Below are 26,630 nucleotides of genomic sequence, written 5' to 3'. Positions count from 1 at the left end.
CCCGCACAACTTTATTTGATAGCATCAACTGAATAGTGATTAGGTCTTTAAAATCTAACTCCTCCCATTCTTCATCACTAATAGTTGTAGGTTTATTCTCCTTCCCATACAAAGCTTTGTGTAGTCCATCTTGTCCCAAAATGGCACGTATCTTGACTTGCCAAATACTAAAACTGATGCGGGCCATGCTGCCCTCCCCGGTGAAAATTTTGAGGGTCGACCAAGCACAGCCCACGGCCCGAGCCGGTGTTGTGTCCTGTTGTTCCACCAGCCGGGTTGGCCTGTGGGACGAGCCTTGGGCCAGTCGGGCCGTGTATCAGGCCAAAGCAATTTATTTAAAAAATTGACAAAAAAACTTAAAATTTTAGTTTTATATGAATTTTGTGTATAAAATTGCTTATATATGCAATAATTAAATAAATTAGTATAATAAAATTAAAAAAATATATATTTATTTTATTAATATATTATATACTATATATTAATATATAATTATAATATATATATAATATATATGGGTTGTGCCACGGGCCGTGCCAACCCGCAAGCCATGGGCGGCATGGCCCGCTTGATCGTGCCATGCCGTGTCGACCCATGGACCTAAAATCCTAGGCCCAGCACGGCCCGCATGGTCGTGTCGGGCCTGGCACGGCCCGTAGACCGTTGTGTCGGGCCGGTCCAAGTTCGTGTCAGGCTGCGATTTACACCTCTAATCTTATATATGGTGGGTCCTAGTCTCATAGTGAGATGTGTAGTATTAGGTCAAGTTGGTAGAGGGTTTGAACATGTTTTGTTGGCAGAAGATCAATTGGGAGAGTTCATTGTGGGTCAGGCCATGACTACTTGCTCTTTGATTGTAAGGGTATTTCCCAGTCTTTCTCTTCAATCACTTTCTCTCATGTATCCCGTTCTTGTAATAGTGTTGCACATGCGCTTGCTCATAATGTCTCTCAGACCTCTCTCAATCCTGATTTGATCATATCTGCTATGTTAAATGAGATGAATCATTGATGAATGGATTGTGCCTTTCATGGCTTCAAAAAAAAAAAAAAAAAAAAAACTTTGAAACTCTTTTGACCCTCTCTAATACAACATAGATATAAATTAGATGGGTTGGGTGGAGTTAGGGCCAACGCTGGACCAACATTGAACATGAACCTTGTATTGAAACCAAACTGATGTCAAAACCTAGTTTTTTGGGTAAAAGATTTAAACATACCCTAAGTTTTCCTAAACCGACTTAAAAAGATACCTTGAGTTTTACAAATTGACTTAAATATACCATACCTTGTAGGTTGACCCCACTGGACTTATAAATATACCCTCATTAAAACATTAAGGCCCCATTCGCTTTTCGGTAAGTTACATACTCCGGTAAATGCACTTACCCAGGTAAGTGTTCCCAGGAAAGATTTACCCGGGTAAGTGCATTTACCCATGTTCTTTTATTTCCCATGTAAATAAGGTAATGACTATTTTAGCCATAAAAATTCATTATTATAAGGGGTCTTTTTGTCCCATTCAAGTATTGGCAACTTTCCCCCCTACCACTTACCCAGTAATTGATACACAGGAAAATAAAAAAACTTTCCCTGGTCCCCACATAAATATGATAAAAGAACATGGTATTCTTGGTCAATATTCCCATTAACCAACTTTCCCCTTTCAAAATCTAGAAAAAGAACACCCCCTAAGAACAATTAAGATGTGACATTAGGTGACTCATTTAAAGTTTTAAAATTCCTAATTTGCCCTTCACTCTGCCAAAGTGCATAATTTGTGTAAATCAAACCTGAATTGGAAGAAAATAACTGACCTCTGAATGGCGTCAGTCCAGAAAACCCCTCGTCCACCCCCACACACACACTGTCGAACTTGGTAGCGTAAATGGCGTGTTGTAGATTAACATACAAATTCTACTAAGATAAGAAAGGTTTCTAGTTGATTTGTTTTTCTCTTAAATATGAAAATCAATCCAGAAACCATAATCTCAACATACTAGTCCATGCGCTCAACAATGTTCTCCAGTATTCTGATGATTACTTTAGAGGTTCAAAGCATTGGCAATCTTGATACTGAAAATTTCAATGTTGAGTGATTAAAAGCATTGTTACTCTACTTTAAGGCTGAATTTGGAAAGAGTACAAATGCGTAGAGCGCAAAACCTTATATTTTATATTATTTCGTATGTATTTATGTTGTATATATTTGCAAACTGAGCTCAATTAAGTTTAAGTCAAAATTCATCTTTTCACCATTATTGTACTTGTACACCTACTACTTTTCATTATTCAAAGTTGTCAGTGTCCCTAATTACTAGTATTCAGAGTATCGTTTAATTCAAAAACAAACATGTGTCATCTGATATATGCGAAAAATCTATCATGTCGGAAACACATGATACATGAAGAACTTTCACCAAAAAATCAGTACACTAGCATTCAGAGTATCGTTTGAGAGTCAGCATGCATCACCCCTTTGAATCACGTAATATTTGATTTACTAATATCGAGTGTATTGATAATTTGAACCATACTGACAGCACAAGGATCAAATATAGGTTCATAGAGAAATTATATTCTTGGAGAACTACAGCTTTATATTATATCTGTTGAGATAATGAAGGTAGAGTCCGTTTGGTTCGTGATCGGAATCAGAATGGGAATCCTTTAAAATTGGAATCGAAATAGTCTATTCTTCTTACCTGTTTGGTTCAAACAGGAATTGGAATCGGGTTTCGATTGATGCTGTTTGGTTCATCAAGAGACTAGAATCAGAATCAGCCATGACTTTCAATTTTGCCCCTAATAAAAATAAAAAAGAAGAAAATGCATGAAAATACCCAAAAAATGCAGAAATTGTAGAAAATGCAGAAATTACAATAATTTTGTAGCAAATTCAAAAAAATGCATGAAAATTTTGTAGCAAATTTAGAAATTTTGCTTGTAGCTATCCACCGCTTCTTCAAACGTCTCCTCCGTCTCATTGTTAATCCACCCATACTCGCTCATGCCTCCAACCAAACCCACAGAGTTCCCTCCCTTGAGGGAGAGCCGCAATGTCAGCCGACGCCGAGATGACGGCGACGAGAATTGCAACAGTGGGCCTCAAACCGGTAAAAGCCATCTCACGGCACAGACAAAGGACCTCATCTAGGTGCCCATTCTGGGAGTAAACAGCGAGCATGGAATTCCAGAAGACCACATCTCTTACCAGAATGTTGTCAAAGACTCGACACACAGTCACTACACATCCACACTTGGCATACTTGTCAATAAGCGCAGCCCCTACAAAGGCATCCAATTCCCATCCCGCCCGTATGATGTGGCAATGGATCTCTCTCCCTTGTTGAAGCGCAGGGAGGGCGGAGCATGCCTTGAGGACGAAGGGGAAAGTGAAGTTGTTAGGGTGGAGACCACAATCAAACATTTGGTGGTAAAGGGAGAGAGCGGTTTGATGGGGTCCATTCCAAGCATAGCCTTGAATGAGAACGTTCCAAAGACATTGTCTTTAGGAATTCTGTCGAACAAGCAGTGAGCATGGGGTAAATGGTTGCAAACCAAGTAGAGATTAACAAGTTTAGTGGCTACAGTGGTGCTCAAACCGATGCCCGTAACGAGGAAGTGCGTGTGGATTTTCTTCCCAGGCTTGATTGCTTTTCCCTCGATAAGAGACTGGAGGAGTGATGCGTAGTGGTGGGTAGCAGTAGCAGAAGACGATGATGGTGAAATTGGGCCACGGTGGTGGTGGAGATCATATAGAGGATGTATGATTCTCGACGAAGGCACGAGTGGCAGATTTGGGGAGGTTCTTTGCCAAGGTGAAACCCTGGTGTACCCACGGCATCTTCCTTATGAATTGCAAATCCAAAAAAAAAAAAAGAAACTAATAGCAGAATGGGAATCACATTCCGGGGGAAGGGGTCGGGAATAGCCATTCCCCCATATGGGGGAATGGCATTCTGCCTACTCATTCCCATTCCGATTGACCAAACATCTGGAAACAGAATGACCCATTCAGATTTCAACTCCAGGGCCCTATTACCTCAAACCAAACGGACCCTTAGTTCAGTTGCCATTTTATTTGCCAATATAGGAAACTTTTGGACTTGTCTTTAAAGACAAAAGACTAGTGGCTCAGTATGCCAGGTTTTTAAAATGCATAAGAAGACCAAAAAGCTTCATTTTAAGCTTCCCAAAAGAAAAAAGACCGTCTCTCAATCTTCGGAGCTTGCCAAAACCCAGAAGACCGCACGAAGACTTGGCTAATGCCACCTTTTATCTTCTTGGTAAGCTTGCCTTTGATTGATTGGCTTCTTTGATTACGTTAAAGAACCAACAGGAGAGAAATCTTACATGATATCATAATTCAGAACTATCAATTATGTGCTATTTAATTGTCAGTCTATATATTTCATGCTTTTCCAAGTTTGGAGGTTGGGTCATTTTATTTGTATGACAGCCTGTGAATTAATGAATCCTCTTCCGACCACCCAGGATCTGCCTCTGAAGAATCACGAAAGTTAATGAACTGCTGGCCGTCGAGGTGTAAGCGTGAAGCCATTAGCCAACGCTAGAGAAGAACCACAACCAACAGAGGAAGCAGACGTGAAATTTCAATTTCAAGCATATGGTAACTGGCCTGACTAAGGAATGTGGATGCTCCATTGATATTCCAAGGCCAAGTTAAATATCTGGATTTCAAATTTAAGACAAACTAATTAAAAGAGCTCTTGCTCTTCCTAATTAATACCAGCATACCCAATAAGCAACTAAAGGAGTAGAACTGCAACTTAAAACTGAGCAAACCCATAACTTATTTTCAAGGTCAAAAGCCAGGAATTGAAACTCAAAAAAGAGGTCCAAGCAAAACTGGGGAAAAAAAGGCAAGCGCATGGCATAAACCTAATAAGCTCTAAGTGAGTCCTTTTAAAGAGACCAGTGCATTTGATTATTAGAAGAATCATACGCCCTTGAGCTCCCAAGTTCCATGTATTGCCTGCTACCTTGCTGAGAAAATTCAAGCTCACCGGAGAACTGACCGTCGACAGACTGAGAGAATTGTCTAATGCCTAAATCATGGGGAATCTCATGCGAGCTGCTACTACATTCATTTCCCTTGAAAGTCCATGAATTGCTTGTTAAGTTGTTTGGTATAGCACCATGAGGTGCTGATGATTGAACCATTGGGGCCCCTTCCTCGTTCAAGTTATTTGCTGCAAGATCTGTTGTACGAGTTCTGGAGCCCCATGATTGAGTTGACAGAAGAGAGAGAGCACAGCCAGAGTCAGAGACTCCTGCAAAACAATCACCCGGAGGAATTACGGAACTGGTAAATGCAGTCCCACCTGCCGGACCTTGCAGATATGGGTGTGACCCATGAGAGAAGGCATTGCTCGGAGGGTTCTCTGAGCTTCCCTGCCATAGATGTGGAAGAAATTTTCCCGTAGCAGTTGGTTGGTTGCCAGGTGGTCGATCACCAGCTCTTATGGTCGGCCACACATCCCTTGCTGGCTGTCTTGGGTATGCCGTAAAATCCATCAGAAAGCTTCCAACCCTGCCGCTAGCTTCTGCAAATTAAGAATAAAATTATGTGACCACAAACTATATACACAAAGGAAAAAAATGAATTAAGCTCCATAAACAATATAAATCATGCCCCTTCTGAAGTGTTCTACTGTCATTGTCTGACGGACCATGGAGAGAGGATGACAGACGTCCATAGCGTGAAGCTAACAAAGATCCAGGTGGTGGCTTCCTCCGACGCTCATTGTGCCCTGCCAAACGTCTACGACAACTTCGCTTTCCTTGGTCAAATTCAGACAGCTGATGAAATCTGTAGAAGAACTACCCAGAAGTCATTAATCTTGACAGCCTCAGAGAACGTAGAAATGATATTATCTCCTTTTTGTTCATAAATAACAAGTGCATGCTGAATTGAATGTACATGATGTTAATAGATAAGAATTCCTACTACAGACTTACAAAAGTTTATTAATCAGTCCAATGCACATAGCGCATGATGCAGTTTATTGGGGTCTATGCTGTTCAGATATACTGTTTCTGAACAACTAAAATAATTTCTATTTATCAACACAAACCATATAGGGTCAGAAATGAAGTCATTCGAAAGAACCTACGAGTAGCTCCAAGAAGTGATCAATGAGATAAAACTAAGATGGTTTGATTACGTGCATAGAAGACCTCCGACAGCACCCATAAGAACAAGTGATTTGTTGCAAGTTGAAGGGGCTAGAAAGGAAGGGGTAGAACAAAAAGGACATGGGTCGAAATAGTAAGAAATGATTTAAGTGCTAATAACAATGGATATGGCGGAATGACAAAACAGAATTCATGTAGCCAAACCCATGTAGTTGGTACAAGGATTGGATGATGGCGATGATGATGATGATGCTAATGATGAACCAACAATATCTAGGGTTTATCTGAAGTCATCTATCAACTGTTTAAGCAGTACAACATTTGATCCATGAAGTTTCATCGCACAGCAACAGAGTACAAGCATACACCAGAATGCTCCAAAAAAACATGACAGCATATCAAGTAACCATTTTTTTGCATGTTCCAGTATACTCAGTGAATCAAGTTTATACCAAGGTTTTTAAAATCAAACCGGACAACGAACTGGTCAGGGGTCCGGTTCCCGGGTCAAATGGTCCAACTGTTTGAACCGAATGGATGGTCCATTCTGACAAAAAAAATAAAAAATAAACGGCCAAACCGTTGGATGGTTCGAATGGTTCGACCGCCCGGGTCAGCGGTTTGCTGACCAAATCAACAGTTTTTGGCAAAATAATGGTTCTGGGGTAAAACGGAACTGGTCACCTGATCGGTTCCAGGTTTTTCCGGTCCAACCATCCAGTCCGATCCGGTTTTGAAAACCATGGTTTATACATGCATATAGCAGCATACTCTAGGCATATAGAAAGGGAAGATACAAAATCAAGATCAAATCAATTAATAAATACATATTTAAAAATCAAATGCATATTTAAAAGACAATATAAATGATATAAAAGATGATATAAAAGCAAATAAAGAATTCAAAAACCCCATTAACTGTCTTACAAAACAGACTTACATTTTTCTTTTGTATTAAGTTCACAGTATTAGAACAGAACCTGCTACACCAAATCATTGTTTTCCATCACTTATAAATGAATCAGTTTTTGTTATTGTATTTTATTAGGGTCTGATCAACACATATTCAAACCGACTGAACTACAAGAGAAGAGACTTGAAGAGCAACTATAGGGATGCCTTCCTTTCAAGTTATTTTTTTATTTTTTCTTGGACTGAAAAAGGGGCTTCCCCCCCCCCTTCTCGGTATTTTATTGTTCAAGGTTTTCTTTTGTTTTATTTATTTATTTTTTTGACTTTTTTATATTTGACAGAAATAGGGACTCCACCCCCTCCATTCTTCTATTTTGAATTTTCTTTTTCTAGTCCTAAAAATAGGCAGATGCTCATTCTTGTTGTTCTTATTTTTTTATTTTCTTTGGTTTCTGATAGGTTCCTTCTTGCTGTTTGATTGGTAAATTTTCTAATTGTTTCTAGTCTGCAATTGCTCTATGATTTATTGAATATTTCATTTCATTACTATATTGAGTCTGGAATATCAATATCAATAGATTTAGTGACATTCTCTTATAGATATGAAGATTTTCTACGCTTTGGCATGAAGTTTATCATGATCTAGTAAACACCATTGCCTTCTTCCAAATAAAGATGTCCATCATGCTATAATTCTAAGGAACTAACATAGGATCTAACAACTTTTATAGTCAAAATCCATCACCTAGGCGCACCTAGTCAACAAACTAGGTGACTGGGTGCTTCCCTGTGTTCTAGCTTCACCTTGGCACCCTGACAAATGCACTCACTCCTAGTTTGTAGAAGGCTGTTCAAGGAGATTGCATCAATTGGGGAGAACATAGGATGATGTACAACATGGACATCATAAGCAAAATAAAGAAAAACAAGTCCTCCAAGCTGGCTGCATAACTATGCAACTAAAGAACAGGGAAGAAATAGTACATGGAAAAGGATTAACTTGTGATACATCTCAAATCTAAAATCCTTGAATTTAGCTAATTTATATATTGTGATTTCTCTAGGGATCCATCTTAAGACAGTTGTATATGGAAAAAAAAAAGAACTTGTTTTCATTCAAATGATGGGGCAAACCTCCACTAGACCTTTCCCCCTCCCCCCAATCTGATAGCATGGGATTAGTCCTAACTCGACCCTCAACAACAATAATAACAATACCCTATCATCACCTCTGTCTTTGTCAAGTTTGCCTCACCACTGGCCCATTAAATATTAGGGGTGGAAAATGGATGGTTTTGGTTGGCTTGGATTTTAATTGAATGCTAACCCATCCATTTACAAGCCTAGGGCTGCAAATGGATTTGATCAAATTTGGATTTCGATTCAAGAAGAATTTCTATGAATTCAAATTCTATAAGAATCTGATGGATATTTTAGTTTGAGATTTGAATTCAATTTGACAATATTATTGGATATCCGATTTGAATACATTGCAGTGACAATACTCAAGGATGAAAATTTCCCAAAATATATAAATGATTAACCTAGTAACGAACAAATATATGGATTTAACAAGAAATTATCCAAGGTAAAAAACTAAAAGAGAAACCCCAAACCTTATGCACGCTGTTCATTACTTGATTAATCCTCTTTTAGTTTAAATCTAGAGAGAGAGAGAGAGAGACAATGGCCTCTTATCTCCTGTCAGTTGTGCACTATGTGGTAGACTCAACAGCAGCCTTCAACACCAGAGGATGCTCAGAATGCCCTACCTCGTGTTCATTACTTGATTAATCCTCTTTTAGTTTAAATCTAGAGAGAGAGAGAGAGACAATGGCCTCTTATCTCCTGTCAGTTGTGCACTATGTGGTAGACTCAACAGCAGCCTTCAACACCAGAGGATGCTCAGAATGCCCTACCTCGTTGCAGACATCACATTACAAGGTCCAGACCATCCCATTGCAAGGGGGTAAGGCAAATGGTAAGGAGAATGCTGCCAGCAGACTAACAGAAAAAAAAAATGATGAAAGAGGTGGAAATTGCAGGAAATGCATACTGATCTTGTGACATATCTGATTTCAGTCAAGTAACAAGAAGAGAAAGGGAGAAGAGGGAAGACGAGGAGTTAAGATAGCCAAAAGAATAGGCTGGCGGCACCAGACCTTGTATATACAGATTAGGGTGACCGTACAAAATAAAAAAAAATAATAATAATAAGAGAACAGACTAAAGTGCCCTTGCGGCACATAGTACATATTACATCACTCCCCCTCAAGTTGGGGCATAGATGTCAATCATCCCCAACTTGTCACAAAGATCATAATGCCTCTAGGAGTTTACTCCCTTAGTAAAAACATCTAAAGTTGTTCCTCAGGCATAATGTATGGAGTACACTTCTCCTTTCTCAAGTTTCTCCCTAATGAAATGTTTGTCTACCTCAATATGCTTGATAGCAGCTTTATTGTCACAATAGAGTGACATAGGAACATCAAAGTGAAAAAACAATTCACCCAACAGGTTCTTGATCCATAGTAACTCAGCATCTCCATGTAACATGACCTTGTATTCTGCTTCTGCACTCGATCTGGCCACCACACTTTGTTTCTTACTTCTCCAAGTAACAAGGTTTCCTCCTACAAAGGTACAGTAACTACCGGTGGGTTTCCAACCATCCACTGAGCTGGCCCAATCAGCATCAATGCAAACCTTTACTCTCATATGTCCGTACTTCTTGAAGAGAATACCAGTCCCTAGGAATTTCTTTAGGTATCTGAGAACCCTGTCTGCTGGCTCTAGGTGTGCTACCTTGGGTGCATGCATAAACTAAGGCCACCCACGGCATATGCAATGTCAGCCCTAGTCATAGACAAATAGAGAAGTCTGCCCACATGTCTTTGGTACTGCCTTGGATCTTTCAAGGGCTCGCCACTGCAGTCCCCAAGTTTGTGATTGACATCTATAGGGGCGTCAGCTAGTTTAGTTGGGAAATAAAGATACCTGTTGGGAGCGGGTAACTTCAATTCCAAGGAAATAGCGCAAAGTCCCCAGATCCTTCACTTCAAATTGTGTAGCCAAGAACTTCTTTAACCTTTGTACCTCCGACACCCAATCTCTAGTGATAACAATGTCATTCACATAGACAATCAAAGCTGTTGTTTTTTCTTGTTCCTTCTTTACAAAGAGTATGTGATCAGTTTGGCACTACTTGAAACCCATTTGTTGCACTGCCTGGTGGAATCTGCTAAACCAAGCCCTTGGAGACTATTTTAGGCCATATAAGGATTTCTCTATTTTGCAAACTTTCTATTCACCTGTGTAAAACCTTTTGCTACCAACCGAGCCTTGTATCTCTCCACAGTGCCATCTGCATTATGTTTCATAGAGAACACCCATTTACACCTCACAGGCTCTTTTCCCTTAGGAAAGTCTAACAACTCCCACATGCCATTTTTATGTAGGGCATTGATTTCTTCCTCCATTGCACTTGTCCATTCAGGAACAAATAAGGCCTCTGAAACACTCTTAGGGAGAGGAACACTATCAATGGCAGATAGAAAAGCACAAAATGAAGATGAGATATTCTCATAGGGCAAGAAATGAGTCATGGGGTGGTGTGTGGTGCATGTTCAAACATGCTTCCTTTTTGCAATAGGAAGGCTCAGATCACAGCTTGAAGTGTCAATATCAATATGTTCAGGGATATCAACTGGAATAATGGTACCTAGGTGTGGTGAAGGATCCGACCTTAAGAGTTTGATGGCATTGGTCCCATAGCTTTTAGCAGTTCTATGGCTATTGAACTCTACTGGCCTTGACTTTTATAATGTTGTCTCCGAAAGACACGAAATGGAGGATCAGGAAGATAGGGTAGTAAAACTTGTTTTTGTTTTTGTTTCTCCTCAACTGGACTCACCCCCTAAGGGAATATAGGAAAATAAGGAACATCTTCAAAGAAAGAAACATCCATAAAGACAATATTTTTTTGACATGGGATCAAAAGCAACAATAGCCTTTCTAAGAAAGAGGATAACCAAAGAAAAAACACACAATAGCTTTGGAATCAAGTTTACCACAAGGAGAGAGATCATGAACAAAGCACTGACATCCAAAGACACGAATAGGAATCGAAAACATTGGGGCCTTAGGAAAGGAGCTAATGAGAAGACTTATATTCTAGTAACCGAGATGGCGCCCTATTGATAACATAAGCAGCCGTCAAAACAACATCCATCCAATTCTTTTTGGAACATTCATTTGTAACAGAAGTCCCCGAGCAACTTCTAGAAGGTGGTAATTTTTTTCTTTGCAACCCCATTCTATTGAGGGGTTCTGGCATAGGAGCTCCAGTGATGAGAGCCACATGATACAAAGAAATCTGTGAGATCACCATGAAAGTAGTCCTTGGCATTGTCTAATTGAAAAGTTTGAATTTCTATCTAAAATTGGGTATAGACCATACGCTAAAAATCTCTCACAAGTTGGGAACTCCTTCTCATGAGTGCATAGGAAAGTAGTCCGTGGCATTGAGGGGTCCTGGCACAGGAGCTCCGGTGATGAGAGCCACAAGATACAAAGAAATCTGTGAGATCACCATGAAAGTAGTCATTGGCATTGTCTAATTCAAAAGTTTGAATTTCTATTTGAAATTGGGTATAGACCATATGCTAAAAATCTCTCACAAGTTTGGGAACTCCTTCTCGTGAGTGGATAGGAAAGTAGTCCTTGGCATTGAGGGGTTCTGACATAGGAGCTCCAGTGATGAGAGCCACAGGATACAAAGAAATCTGTGAGATCACCATGAAAGTAGTCCTTCGCATTGTCTAATTCAAAAGTTTGAATTTTTATCTGAAATTGGGTATAGACCATACGCTAAAAATCTCTCACAAGTTTGGGAACTTCTCGTGAGTGCATAGGATAAAACCAAGTGCATCAAGAGAAGTCATCAATAAAGGAGATGAAATATTTGTAGCCATTCTCAATTGGAATATTAACAGGTCCCCAAACATCACAATGTGAAAGGGAAAATATGATCTTTTATTACGTAAAGGAAACTAAGTTCTACAATGCTTACTTAGTTGACACACTTGACACTAAAAATCACTAACTGACACAGACTTAAATAAATCTGGAAACAAGTACTTCAAAGACTCAAAAAAAAACATATAGCCCAAACAATGGTGCCACAAAATAACTTGACTCTTACTTAATTGACTCAAAGACTCTAAGACCGCAAGGCCAACTTTATTCTCCAACACAGAGACCATCGACCATGTTCCCTCTACCAATCATCCTCCCGGAGGCTAAATCCTAAAACGCACAACAATGTGGAAGAAAGGTTATTGAACAGCTTAAGGCATGTGTAAACTACTAATGAACAAGTTAACGGGTAACTTTGGAACATGTAAAACATTGGATAATGAAAAACCAAAAGGCAAAGATATAGATCCTCGACCAGCAATGGAGCAGAAGGATCTATCAACTAACCTCACTTTATCTCTGTTAGAGAGAAGGGTGTATGATTGGAAAAAGGTTGACTTACCAGTCATATTGTTTGAGGCACCGGAATCAATAATCCATGGGGATTGCGGATTATCAATAAATACATGGAATGCAGAGATCGAGTTACCTGAGGAAGGAAACGAAGTTGAAGGTGTGGATCCAGAATCTACATGTCTAAGGGCCCTACCATATTGCTCCAAATGGTCATCAAAGGAATTGATAGTATCCTCCTTGGGATCAGAACAAAGGGGGCAATCCCGAGAAGAACTCATGGTAGAGAAACCACCCTGATGCTCATGAGATGCTAAATTTGTTGAGCTTCTGATTTGGCTTCTTGCTCTACTCTTGTGCTGATTTCTTGCTCAATTCATGTGCCCACTTTGGTTTTCCATTCAATTCCAACAAGTCTCATGGGTATGTCTGGATTTTTTACAGTGATTACACAACAATTTCTCTTTATCATCTACCTTTTTCTGGTTTTCCCGCTTTCTTTTTGAACCTACGTTAACAACTTGATTGCAGGGGCACAAGGGTCTTTTCCCTTTTTATTTTTGTCGCCCTTTATATTCTAATAGAAGCTGGCGCCGCCAGCACTATTCCATTGCCTCCAATCTTTCTTCTCTTCTTTCTTCTCTTCTTCGCTTCTCTTCTCTTCTCTCTTATTTTCAATCGGATTTATTGCCAAGATGGTATCAGAGCAAGGCTATTGAATCTGGGTGAACAAGTTCCTTCTTCAAGTTGCTGAATCTAGGTGGAACAAAGGATTGAATCTGGGTTGATCAAATCAGATCTGCAATTGGTACAGCCCTTTTTTTTTTCTTTTTTTCTTTCCTTGGTCGTGTACCAAGAGAAAAAAAAATGAATCTAAACTACTGAATGTCATCAGACCCTTCTAAGGTTTATACCTCTTTTTTGTTTTGGATCGTGTTATCTTGTACATGCGAAAAGGTGACTATAGGTCACGGATGACCTGTTTTCTCTGCTTTTTGGCTTGATTTCATGTGTGTAAGGATCTCTCTTAACGATCAATGCTTGTAGACCTTTTGGAAACTTAGTAGGTTGGGACTGATCCCGTACAGGTCTGAAAATCAGTTTGGTCATATTTTTTTTTCTGGAAACTGGTGTTGTTCTTGTGCTCAGATTAAGTCCAAAACCGAAGTGTGTGTGGAGCAATTTTTTTTTGATATAAGGAGGGATCCTAAGTTGAGAATTTAGACTAAAATTCTGTGTTGACCATGTCGTCTGAGGATTCTGCTACTTCAGGGGTTTCAGGAAGTCAAAAAGGAGTGAGTGGGGCAAGGGATATGAGTTTCCCCATGGCTGTTATTCCCTTTGATGGTCTGAATTACCTTAAATGGTCTAGAGGAATAAAACTCTACATTACTGCTAGGGGGAAAATATGATACATCAATGGGAAAGTGAAGGAACCGAAGAACGGAAGTGCTGAATATGATAGGTGGAACCAAGAAAATAGTATGGTGATGTCATGGCTCTTGGTTTCCATACTGCCATAGGTAAGAAAGACATTTATGTGGGCTGAAACTGCCTGTGAAATATGGGAACAAGCAAAGTCCACATATTCAGAGCAGAGACACTATGACAAGATTACCAACTGCAAGTTGAATCCTCTACTTGTAAGAAGGGGAAGAGGAGTCTCTCATTGTACTATTCAGATCCGACATCGATCTGGAAAGAACTTGATCACTATCAGAATGTGAATTGGAAGTGTAATGAAGATGCAAAGGCATACAAGTCACTTGTCTCTCAACAACGGGTATTTGCTTTTCTTTTGGGGCTGAATCCTTCATATGGATCAGGGTGCATATCTTGGGAAGTAGAGACTTGCCATCAGTTCAAGAGGTTTATGCCTTAGTTCAGTCAGAAGAGAGTAGGAATGTGAGGAATTGTATAGAGGGGGAGCCAGTTGCCCTACCTATCCGGGGAAGTTCAGATACTAATGTTGGAGGTTCTTTTAAGAAGGGTGACTCTTAGAAGAGAACATATGACAAGAGTAAACTTTGGTGCACTCACTGCCAGAAGACAAGACACACCAGAGATACATGTTGGGATCTCCATGAAAAACCTAAATGGACACAGGATTTAGGTAAAAGCCAACAATTGATCAAGGTAAGAAACCAAGTCAGTAGAATCAGAAAAAGTATAACTCAGCTAATATGGCATCTCAAGAGACTAGTCCCATGGTAACTCAGGAAAGGCAACCCAATTCTGACCCTAAGGAAGAGATTATCAACTCCTTTCCTGACCATTTGGAGTTATATGGTAAGACTCTTCGCCAGATGGATTCTGGTCCTACTCCTACCTCTTTCGCATCTACATCAGGTAACACTGCTACTACCTTACACGTGTCATCTCATACCTCTAATTCTCCTTGAGTAATTGACTCCAGAGCCTCAAACCACATGACCGGTAAGTCAAATTTATTTCAGGCATACAACTTGCTCTCTAGGAAAGATAAGGTGAGACTAGCTGATCGTTCTTTCTCCACCATAGCCAACCAAGGAACCATATCTCTCCCACTCGGCCTTACCCTTTCTAATGTACTGCATGTTCCTCAATTACCTATAAGTTTGCTTTCCATTAGTAGTATTACTCACTCCTTGAACTGTTCAGTTACTTTCTTTCCGTCTTCATGTGTGTTTTAGGATTTGGCCTCGGGGAAGACAATTGGTAAAGGAAGCATGGTGGATGTCTCTACGTATTGGAGAATAAAGTTAGTCTTGTGGCTATAGACTCCCTCAGCTCGTCCAGTGAGAGTCAAGCCTATTTATGGTACAGTCGTCTTGGTCATCTTTCTTTTGAGTCATTAAAAGTTATGATTCCAAAGTTGTTTGAGTCTTTGTCAATGAGTCAGTTGCAGTGTCAGACATGTCAATTGAGTAAACATTGTAGAAGTTCTTTTCCTTTGAGAAATAAAAGATCTGAATTTTTGTTTCATATTGTTTATTCTGATGCTTGGGGCCCTGTTACTCTACCCACTAAGGCTGGATATAAGTACTTCATTACCTTGATCGATGATTACTCTAGATACACTTGGATTTACCCTATGCGATTTAGAGATGAGGTGCCTAAAATTGTGTGAAGGATTTTCAATGCATGGTGTTCACTCAGTTCCAAACTGAAATTCATATTTTCCAGTCGGACAATGCAAAGGAATACTTCCATAGTGCTCTCACGGAATTCTTTGCCTCAAGTGGATTTCTTCAACGAAGCTCTTGTGCTAGGACAACCCAACAAAACGGTGTTGTTGAAAGAAAAAACATCTTCTCGAAGTAGCTTGTGGCTCGTTAATCAATATGAATGTTCTGAAACACTTTTGGATGGATGTTGTTCTGTGTGCTACGTACACCATCAATTGTATGCCATCTCGATTACTAGAGTATAAGGTCCCACATCAGCTTTTGTTTCCTATGGCTCCGTTGTCCCCCATTCCAATGTGTGTTTTTGGGTGTCGTTGCTTTGTTCATAACTTGTCCCACATCAGACTCAACTACCTCCTCTACCCGATTCTCCTCCATTCCGTGTCTTTCTTTGCCACCACAAAAGCCAAAAGAGTTCAAGAGCCGTGGCACCTGATACTATGCAACCAACATCATCGGATTCGCTGGAGGTAGATCCTTCTCATCATCCAGGTACACTTGCTCCCATTGATATGCATGTTCCTCTCAATGTTGATTCCCCTGTCATTAATGATCTTGATGTTCCTATTGCTAAGAGAAAGGGTGTTAGATCTTGCACAACTAATCATCCTATCTCTCACTTTGTATCCTATGATCATATTTCACCTTCATATCGTGCTTTCCTCTCTTTTGTTGGCAATATCCTTATTCCTAAGAATGTGGTAGAAGTTTTATCCAAACCTAAATGGATAGATGCAATGAAGGAAGAAATTGATGCATTACACAAAAATGGCATTTGGGAGTTGGTGGATTTTCCTGAAGGGAAGGAACCAGTGAGTTGCAAGTGGGTGTTCACAGTGAAACACAAGGCTAATGGAACTGTTGAAAGATATAAGGCCAAACAGGTGGCAAAAGGTTTTACACAAGTATATGGAGTGGACTATGCAAAGACTTTTGCTCCAGTAGCCAAGATGAACTCTATCAGGATTCTTCTTTCATTGGCAGCAAATCTTGACTGGGAACTTCACCAATTGGACATTAAAAATGCTTTCTTGAATGATGACTTGGAAGAGGAAGTGTACATGACCCAACCTCCAGGTTTATATGGGTTGAAACAATCACCTCGGACCTAGTTTAGTAAGTTCCACTTAACAGTTCAACAGATGGGGTTCAAATAATGCTAGTCAGACCACACTCTATTTGTGAAGAAAGGTGAAGGGAAAATTGCAGCTTTAATTGTGTATGTGGATGACATAATGATCACAAGAGATTGGGAGGCTGAAATACAAAAACTAAAAAAAATCTTAGCTACTCAATTTGAGGTGAAAGATCTAGGCCCCTTACGTTATTTCCTTGGAATTGAAGTTGCCCGCTCTCACAAGGGCATCTTTATTTCCCAACAGAAATATGTACTAGATCCACTTGAAGATACAAACAAGCTAGAGGTGAAACCAATTGACTCATCAATTGAACCTAACCATCAGCTGGGAGACAATCAGGGGGAGTTCTTGAAAGATGTGAAGAAGTTTCAGAGACTTGTAGGGAGACTCGTGTATTTGTCTATGACCAGGCCTGATATTGCTTATGTAGTGGGTGTCCTTAGTCAGTTCATGCACAATCCTAGGACAATTCACTTTGAAGCTGCAGAGGGGATCCTTAAATACCTCAAGAAGTTTCCCAAAGCTGATTTGTTATTCCAGAAACATGGACATTTAAAGGTGGAAGTATATATTGATGTTGATTGGGCAGGGGCAGTTGATGACCGAAAGTCTACCAGTGGGTATTGTGTCTCTGTAGGAGGAAACTTGGTCACATGGAGAAGCAAGAAACAAAGTGTGGTGGCTAGATCTAGTGCTGAAGCAGAATACAGAGCTATGTCTCATAGGGTTGCTGAAATCATGTGGATAAGAAACCTATTAGGTGAACTGGGTTTTGCAGTTAGCAACCCTGTCACTCTATTGCGACAATAAAGCTGCTATCAACATTGCAACTAATCCAGTCCTCATGATAGGACGAAACACATTGAAGTGGACAAGCATTTTATTAGAGAAAAACTTGTGAATGGAGAAGTGTGCACTCCATATGTCAACTCAGAAGAACAACTTGCAGACATCTTCACCAAGGGTCTTCATCATGTGCAGACTTTAGATACTTTGCTGCACCAATCTGAAGTCAAATGGAGGCAAATGGAGGCAAAGAGCTCAGACTATGTGGCAGAAAGCAGGTGATAATAATACGGCTTTTTTCCACAAGGTGGCCAATGCTAGAAAGAGAGTTAATTCTATTCAAAAATTGGAGATGGAAGGAAGGTAGTTCAAGAAGAGAAAGATAAAGCAGATGCTTTTGTTTGTTTCTACAAAGGTTTGTTCAAGGAACCTTGCAAGATAAGGCCAAGGCTGGATGGTTTGATCTTTAATTGCTTGGCTGAGGAGCAGGTCTCAAAGCTAGAAAAACCCTTCTTAGAAGAAGAGGTAAAGAAGGTTATTGAAGAGTTGGAAGGGGAGAAGGCGCCGGGGCCAGATGGTTTCACAATGTTGTTTTTTAAGAAGTTCTGGGAGCTCTTGAAAGCTGATTTGCTAAAGTTTTTTGGAGGAATTTCACAATTCTATTGCCCTCGAGAGAAGCTTAAATGCAACTTTTATATCCTTGAGTGGCCTGACTAAGGAATGTGGATGCTCCATTGATATTCCAAGGCCAAGTTAAATATCTGGATTTCAAATTTAAGACAAACTAATTAAAAGAGCTCTTGCTCTTCCTAATTAATACCAGCATACCCAATAAGCAACTAAAGGAATAGAACTGCAACTTAAAACTGAGCAAACCCATAACTTATTTTCAAGGTCAAAAGCCAGGAATTGAAACTCAGAAAAGAGGTCCAAGCAAAACTGGGGAAAAAAGCAAGCACATGGCATAAACCTAATAAGCTCTAAGTGAGTCCTTTTAAAGAGACCAGTGCATTTGATTATTAGAAGAATCATACGCCCTTGAGCTCCCAAGTTCCATGTATTGCCTTCTACCTTGCTGAGAAAATTCAAGCTCACCGGAGAACTGACCGTCGACAGACTGTGAGAATTGTCTAATGCCAATCAGCTTGGTTGGAAGTGTCTACAAGATCCTATCAAAAATTCTGGCCACCAGATTAAGGTGATGGACATTTTAATTTCTAAATATCAAGGGGCTTTCTCTTAGCAATTCTGTGGGTGGTTTGGTTGGAAAGGAACAGGAGAGTCTTTGATTATAAAACCTCTTCTGCAGCTGAAGTCATCAATCTGGCTGTAGATTTTGTTAGAAGTTGGTTGGCTATACTTCCTGATTTTAAAGGGGATACATCTGATTGTAATTTTTTGAGGATGGACTCTTTTTGAGGTCCTTCTGTTTTGTTGTGTACAGATTCTTATTGTACAAAGGACCTTTTTCATCAATACATTGATGGTACTTCACCTTTGCTCAAAAAAAAAAAAAGAAAAGAAAAGAAATGGGGAAGGCAATATCTTATCCTTGTTTCCATGCCCAATGATAATAGGATATTCTACTAGGGCTGAGTTGCTAGCTGTTCTACAAGGAATTCAATTTGCAAATCAACTTGGTGTGAGCAGTCTGATTATAGAGGGAGATTCTAAGGTGGTGGTGGGGTGGATACTGGATCCAGATTCTGTTACTTGGCACTATAGGGACCTACTAAAGAAAGTCAAATAGCTAACAAGGAATATGACAACTAGAATACAATGGGTGAGCAGGTTGGCTAATGCAATGGAAGATTTCTTAGCCAAACAAGGGGCTTTATGGAAATTCTTTATTAGGCTATGTTGTAATTTCCAGTTTTGAGATGCAATTGTATTAAGGGTGTGGCTGCACATTGCACCCCCTCCGGATGTTTGTATCAATAGCTATCTTTTGATAATAAAATCTTATTCAATTAGCAAAAAAAATAGATGTTCATGTATTTTTTATAATTCTAGAATGGAATGGTTAGTTTGGTCATTTTACATGTTATCTGTTGCTTCCAGCCTAGTAGTTTGATTTGTCAAGTCATACTTAGTTTTTATTTAAAATATCAAAGGCACTTAGGAGTTAATGTGTTTTCTTATGGTAGTGGCAATAGGGGTGTAACTTGGGTGGGCTCAACTTGAAGACTTGCTAAAATTTGATTGGGTCATGCCCAAATGCCTGGACTCAATGTTGTGTAAATTCTTCAAATCAGGTACCCAACTTGCAGATGTAAGTGGCAATACTATAATTTTTGTTCTTCTAGTTCAACTGTTCAAGTAGGATTTATTTTATTTTTTGTTTGTTTGTTTGTTTGAAGAAGGTAACTAAAAGTATTATATAAAAGGTTAAAAGACAAAGAAAGGGAGCTTTCACTTGAACAGTTGCCAACTCATAGATTCAGCACAGAAACTACACCGGCAGGGAACTTTCACTACACAGAGATTCTTTCTGAACACCCAATGTTGCCAACTCATCAGTCAGTGAACTTAACTCCCTAGGAATTCACTTGATTATTACATTCATCAGACCCAAAATGTATGTGTTTGGTTCCATCAGCGTTTATCTTGGGGTGTTTATTGCTTTAACATTTATTTGAAAAACTGTAATTTAAACGTTTCTTGCTTTTGCTGTTTGGTTGAGCATAACTTTAAATGTTTCTTACTTTCCATCCCAGATTAACACCCCATAGAGTATGCCATATAAGCATATCATTTCAAGAAATGCTGGGGCATTGGGGGAAACAAGGATTTGATGTTTTCCTAAATGTCTCATGCACATAAATCCAAGCATTTATGTTTTTTAGTGTTTATTTGATAAACATTGAAACCAAACAGTGGCTTCATGCACAATAAACACCAATGCCTATATGGCACTGATGTGGCGGCGTTTTTTCAATAAACATCCACAGAACCAAACATAGCCAATGTCTCTAGCCTCAGCCAAATAGTGTGCCAGCCTCTATGAACCACCATCCTCACCTAGCTACCTTATAGTGTGTGCAGAATCTCCTTCAATGGTTAAGACTTAAGAGAGGTATGCCCAAGTTTTTTGCTATACAGAGCCCAGTTAGAGCAGCCATAAGCCCAAAATCTCTGCCTTTGTAGAACCAGCAATGCCAATTGGGCCACTGTACACCCAGCAGATGGTACCATCTCTCCTCTGGACACCCACCTATTCCAGCCACACGTGAATTACCTACCACACCTCCATCAAAGTTACCTCATCTCCACCTTCTCCCTTGTGTGTGAACCCCTAAAGGAGGCTAAAGTCTTTGGAGAAGAATGAAGAAACTCAACCATATTCTTTTGCAATTCATTTACTGAGATTCCTTTGAATTCTGCAGAATTTACCACCCAAGTGTTGCACAAGTAGGTTAGAAGAGAAATCAAGTCTTCTAGAGATCTCACCTTGTTATAAAAAATGTGATTATTTCTTTGTTTTTTTTTATCACTAACAAGAAACTTTATTCTTGGTATGAAATTATGTGAAACTTTTAAGTACAAAAGGGGGAAGGTAAAATGTCTTAACTCCCTACCAACAGAATACAATGGAAGACAGTTAAAAATTAGCCCAAAATATAGACTCCCTATTCACCCTTTGCTTGGCTAACCCATCAGAAAATGAGTTAGTAGTTCTCTTCACCCAGCTGTAATGCATCACAATATCCCTACTCAGCTATTTGAATTTCTTCTTCTCATTGATATAACTCCACAAACCGCTGTCTTCTTCCTTTAGCCACTTAATCACCACCTCCGAGTGTTCTTTTCTTGTCTGAAAATATTCGTGAGTTTCTTTCTTCCCATAGGGACCAATACACTGTTGCCCTAATGCTTCTCCACATAATCTTCCCTCTCTTCTTCGACCATTTAAAAAAAGAAGAGAACAAGATTTGGACGCTCCTAGGGGGAATCCAAATACACCCAAAGAGGGAAAAAGCCCACTCCCATACTGTTTTAGCGACCGAACAAGTAACCATAAAGTGGTAACCAGTTTCCCCATCAGCTTTACAGAGAGTACACCTATTAGGAAGTAAACAAGAACTGGGTCTCTTTTTCTGAAGTTGGTCATTTGTGTTAATTCTTTCCAAGAAAGTTTCCCAACAAAAACTACCAACCCAATGAGGAATGGGCTTACTCCAAATTTCTTTAACTAGGAAGGACAATCTAATAGGATCAAACGGCTGAGTTAACGTCTCAAAAAACGAAGTACAAGAGAAAATACCTAAGGAGGAAGGGGTCCAAAATCTGTTGTCCTCCTTATTAAGGTCCAAGAAAACATTTTCAAGGATGGCTAATAGAGACATGATGTAGCCCAAGTCTGTATCCCTAATTGCCCTTCTCAGGCCTAAGTTTCACCCAAAACTAGAAGGAGAGTCTGAAGGGCTTAAGAAGGATGATATGGGTTCATTTTTCAAATCTGATAGAGCATACAAAGAGGGAAATTGGTCCATCAAAGGTAAGTCTCCAACCCAATGTTGTTCCCAAAATTTTATTCTATTACCGGAGTTAAGACCATACCTGATCCAAGGGGAGAAAACTGGAAGCAAGTCATGAATGGCTTTCCAAGGAGAGTCAGCTGTAGCCCTTGCCAAAATTCCAAGTTCCCAACCATTGTCTTCCATCCATGTATGCTAGCCACAATCTTTGTCCACAATTTGTCTCTTTCCAATGGAAACCTCCATAACCATTTCCCCAACAATGCCATATTCCTTTTCCTAATATTCCCAATCCCAAGACCTCCTAGCTTTTTACACCTAGTTACTACCTCCCAACTCACCCTATGGTCCCTCTTTTCCTCTCCTGGCTCCCACAAGAAATCCCTCATTAATTTTTCCAAAATGTTAGAAACCTTTGTGGGGATCTTAAACACTGACAGCAAGTAAACAAGTAGGTTAGCTAGGGCAGACCTAATCAAAGTGACTCTCTCCCCCCCCCCAAAGAAAGACAATTTTTCCTCCAAGAAGCAAGCCTTTTTTCAAATCTCTCCAAAATCGGGTTCCAAAAGCTTTCCTTCTTAGGATTATCCCCTAAGGCGAGGCCTAAGTAAATCATAGGCCAATCTGAGGTTGCACAACCTAGCACACCTACATATTCGCTTAGATCCCTCTCCTTCAAATTCACACCCAGCATACTACTCTTATCCAAATTCACCTTGAGGTTAGACATCTGCTCAAAGAGTTGTATTGCCAAGTTTAAATTTCGGATCCAATTTATGTCCCCCCCTTCACAAAACAAGATTGTGTCATATGCAAACTGCAGATGTGTAAGTGGTACCTCCTCTCTTCCTACTATCCAGCCTTTTATTAAATTCCTTGAGTCCGCTCTATGGATCAATCTCCCAAGGACATCTGCAATCAAAGTGAAAAGAAAAGGGGATAGTGGATCTCCTTGTCTTATTCCTTTCAAGGCGAGAAAGAAGTCCACTACAGTTCCATTCATCAAAATAGAATAGTGGCAACTCCTAACATAACCCCAGATCCATTTACACCACCTGTCTCCAAATCTAAAATTTTTCAACACTTCCAACAGGAAGGACCAATCAACCATGTCATAAGCCTTCTCCAAGTCCAATTTGCAAACCACTCCCTTCTTCTTGGATTTCCTAAAGCTCTCTAGACTCTCATTTGCAATCAAGATTTGATCGGTAATCTATCTCCCCTTCACAAAAGCTCATTGGTTAAGTGCAATAATGGTAGGAAAAACCTTCTTTATTCTTAAAGACAACACTTATGTAATTATTTTATACAAACTATTCACCAGACTAATAGGTCTATAGTCCCTTGGTTGTGATGCCTCTTTCTTCTTTGGTACCAAAGCAATGAATGTAGAGTTCAAACCCGGGTTAATTATTCCCCTTCTGTGGAACTCCTCAAACACTAACCCAAGATTCTTCTCCACAATATCCCAACAATCCTGATATAAAAAGCCATTGTGAAACCGTCTGGACCAGAAGCTTTTGTCCTATCCATTGAAAAGACTGCTTCCTTTATCTCCCCCAACTCAAATCTCGTTTCTAACCTCTCAGTTTTTTGCACTTATAGTCAGCCATTCCAAACCCTCCAACCACACCCTTTCATTTAAAGGTCTTCTAAAAATAGATTTGAAATGACTTACAAAGGCCTTTGCTATTTCTACCAGGTGGGATATGACTACTCCTTCAACTTCCAATTTTGAGATGAAGTTCTTTTTTTTTTTTTGATAAATAGATGAAGTTCATCTTTCTCCTACCATTTGCCACTGAATGGAAAAATCTAGTGTTTCTATCCCCCCCCCCTCCCCTTTAACCATTTACACCTAGATTTTTGTCTCCAACTTATTTCCTCCTTGAGCAACAAGTCCTCCATCTGCCTCCTTAGACTCCATCTCTTCTCCCTGTCTTCTTCTCCAAAAAATCCCCTTTCTTCCTTCATATCCAGTTCCTCTATCTGCTCCAGCAAGATCTATTTCCTTTCCCCCACTCTCCCAAACTCCATTCTGTGCCACTCCTTTATTTGGGATTTTAGGAATTGAAGCTTTTTTGTAGAACCTCATTCCTTCCCACTGTACTGGCAGATTAAATTGCTCCCACCACTCCCTGATTTTCTCAATGAAGCCCGGATGGATCAACCACATGTTTTCAAACCTGAAAGGGGGCAGGTCCATCACCTCTCATTTCCTCCTTACACATCACTATAGGTCAGTGGTCTGAGGTAAGTCTAGGAAGTGCCCTAGATGTTAAATTACCCCAATGTTCCTCCCAATCCGTAGAAAATAGAAACCTGTCCAGCTTAGAGCAAATTGGACTTGACTGGAGGTTGGACCAGGTGAAGGTATTATTTAGGAGTGGAAATTCTTTAAGCTCAAAAGTATCCACGAACTGATTAAATTTCCTCAGACTTGTTGTCACTCTCTATCTAGGGTTGTTGGTTTCCTCTGTGAATCTCACTCACTACATTAAAATCCCCTCCCACACACCATGGTCCTTCCCAAAGGCCCCTAATACCACTCAGTTCTTCCCGCAATTTCTTTCTCTGCCTATAGTCATTGGGGCCATACACATTTGTTAGTACCCATTCAAAACCATCTTCCACTTGCCTGAACTTTAGAGAAACATAATGATCACCTCATAGTTTTCAAGGCGTCTAGGCAATTCTGGGCGACACTGGGGCGCCTAGTCGACTAGTCACCTAAGCGGACGCCTAGGCGATAAAAATTTTATAATATAAAAATCTGACTTTTGGCTAGTTTCCTAGTTTTATATACCATTCAGCATGTGTTAATTAATTGAAAAAATAGCAATTTTCTTTATTAAGAACATTAAATTTCCTCTAAAAATATGGCAAATCATCACATCTAAAAGAAAAAAATCTTTTACATATATTAATTTCATTATTTTCAAAAATAATACTACCATAATAAGTATTTAATAGAGAAAATTCATATTAATTAGCAACTAAAAATGGTTATCAACATTATATGATAAATATTCAAGATGGAAAGCAAAACAGAAAAAAAAAACAAGGATGGAATTTCTGTTTTATTTAATTAGAGAGAGAGAAAGTAGAAAAAATAAATTTATTATTCTATTCTTTCTTTCCTCTTTCTCCTCTTTCTTTTCTTTCTTTCTTTTTCTCTTCTCAAAACCCTTTGATCTTTTAAACTTCAATAGTAAAACATTAAAACAAAGTATAATTGATATATATAGCATATAATAAAATATATTAACACATACATTAATAAGATACAACAATATAAATGATGTTATAAAAGGCGCCCGCCTTGTCATTTTTGTCGCCTAGGCGGGCGCCTAGTTGCTAAAAGTCAAGGCGTTTGGGCGAGGCGCCCAGCAAAGGGCGCCTAGTCGCCTAGGCGACGCCTTGACAACTATGGATCACCTATTAACTCCTCCACTCCTATTATCACATCTTCTTTCCACAATGTTACAATCCCACCTGAGGACCCCCACGAAGGAGTAGCCGCCCACTTAATCCCCCTACCTCTCCAAACACTTCTTGCCCATCTACAATCGAAATCCATTCTTTTGGATTCCTAAATTAACACCACATCTAGATTAAACTTCTTAATCACCTCTTTAATTGTTGCTCTCTTCCTAGGCATTACCCAGCCCCCTCACATTTCAACTTTGTGAAAACAACCCTAACACCATCAAAATCTATTTAAGCCATTTCCTTTTGTCCCCTATCACCCCAAACTTCTTATCCCCCTCAATATCTCTTTTTAATCTCTCAATTTTCTTTTCTTGATCTTACTATCCTTTTTTTTGTAGAAAGGCTTTTAAATCATTCGGGTTCTTCAATTTACACCCCAGCTTTCCCACAAATTCTGCTACTAAATCTTCCCTACAAGTTTCCCCTTTTTCTAGTTTTCCAAGCTCTCCATCCTAATCCTCTCCTCATTCCTTATTTCATTCTCTCCACCAGGAACCCTTTCTCCCCCATTTGTATCCTCCCTTTGCAATTCATTCCTCTCCACTTCACCCATTATTCTCTCAATGATTCTCCAGATCCTTTTATCCCTACATGTTATTCCCACTACTTTCTCCCCTTGTATTCTCACTATGGCTTCCTGTTTGTGGGCCTATGACTCTTGGTTGGGAAGGGAATCTGGAACAACGGACACAAAACACTCATCAATAGCAAAAACGGAATTGACAGAGTTACCTGATTTCGATTGAGGGTTGTGAGAAAGGGGCAAATGAGGATGGTTGGTTTTCGATCCCTGTAAAGAACAGTTGGAGCTTTCTGTATCCTCGGTTTGGAGGGAACTATTTCTCGTCAAATGGTCTACACAAAGACCTTTTCCCTTACCCAATTGTTCACCTCTCTATGATGTACCCTTGTTCAGTTCTAGGTTAGCTTGAGTTATCTCCTTCTCGGTTGCTTGCATGGCGCTAAAACTCGGTAAAGGCTTGTCCGTTTTTGGACTTTGGACTA

At 39.6% G+C, this 26,630-nt stretch overlaps 2 protein-coding genes across 2 annotated transcripts in view; both read right to left on the bottom strand.

Annotated features, from left to right (window-relative positions):
* Positions 1 to 2,988: 2,988 nt before the first annotated feature.
* On the bottom strand, positions 2,989 to 3,429 carry LOC148802706 (pentatricopeptide repeat-containing protein At4g25270, chloroplastic-like). The gene has a single exon (XM_088897961.1). The coding sequence runs from the start codon at positions 3,427 to 3,429 to the stop codon at positions 2,989 to 2,991; it is 441 nt and encodes a 146-aa protein (XP_088754087.1).
* Positions 3,430 to 4,759: 1,330 nt separating this feature from the next.
* Positions 4,760 to 26,630, bottom strand: part of LOC104603500 (squamosa promoter-binding-like protein 17) — a 33,091-nt gene continuing 11,220 nt past the window's right edge. The window contains exons 2-3 of the mRNA XM_010267551.3: positions 5,696 to 5,835; positions 4,760 to 5,569 (exon numbers count right to left, since the gene is read on the bottom strand). Coding sequence (XP_010265853.1) covers positions 4,929 to 5,569; positions 5,696 to 5,835 — 781 coding nt within the window. The 3' untranslated portion in view covers positions 4,760 to 4,928. The remainder of the gene's footprint in view (positions 5,570 to 5,695; positions 5,836 to 26,630) is intronic.

This window comes from Nelumbo nucifera, chromosome 2 (assembly GCF_055504915.1).
Source record: "Nelumbo nucifera cultivar China Antique chromosome 2, China Antique-T2T, whole genome shotgun sequence".
Taxonomy (NCBI): domain Eukaryota; kingdom Viridiplantae; phylum Streptophyta; class Magnoliopsida; order Proteales; family Nelumbonaceae; genus Nelumbo; species Nelumbo nucifera.
Note: the sequence above shows the minus strand (reverse complement) of the source record. Positions and strands in the feature narration are given on the sequence as shown.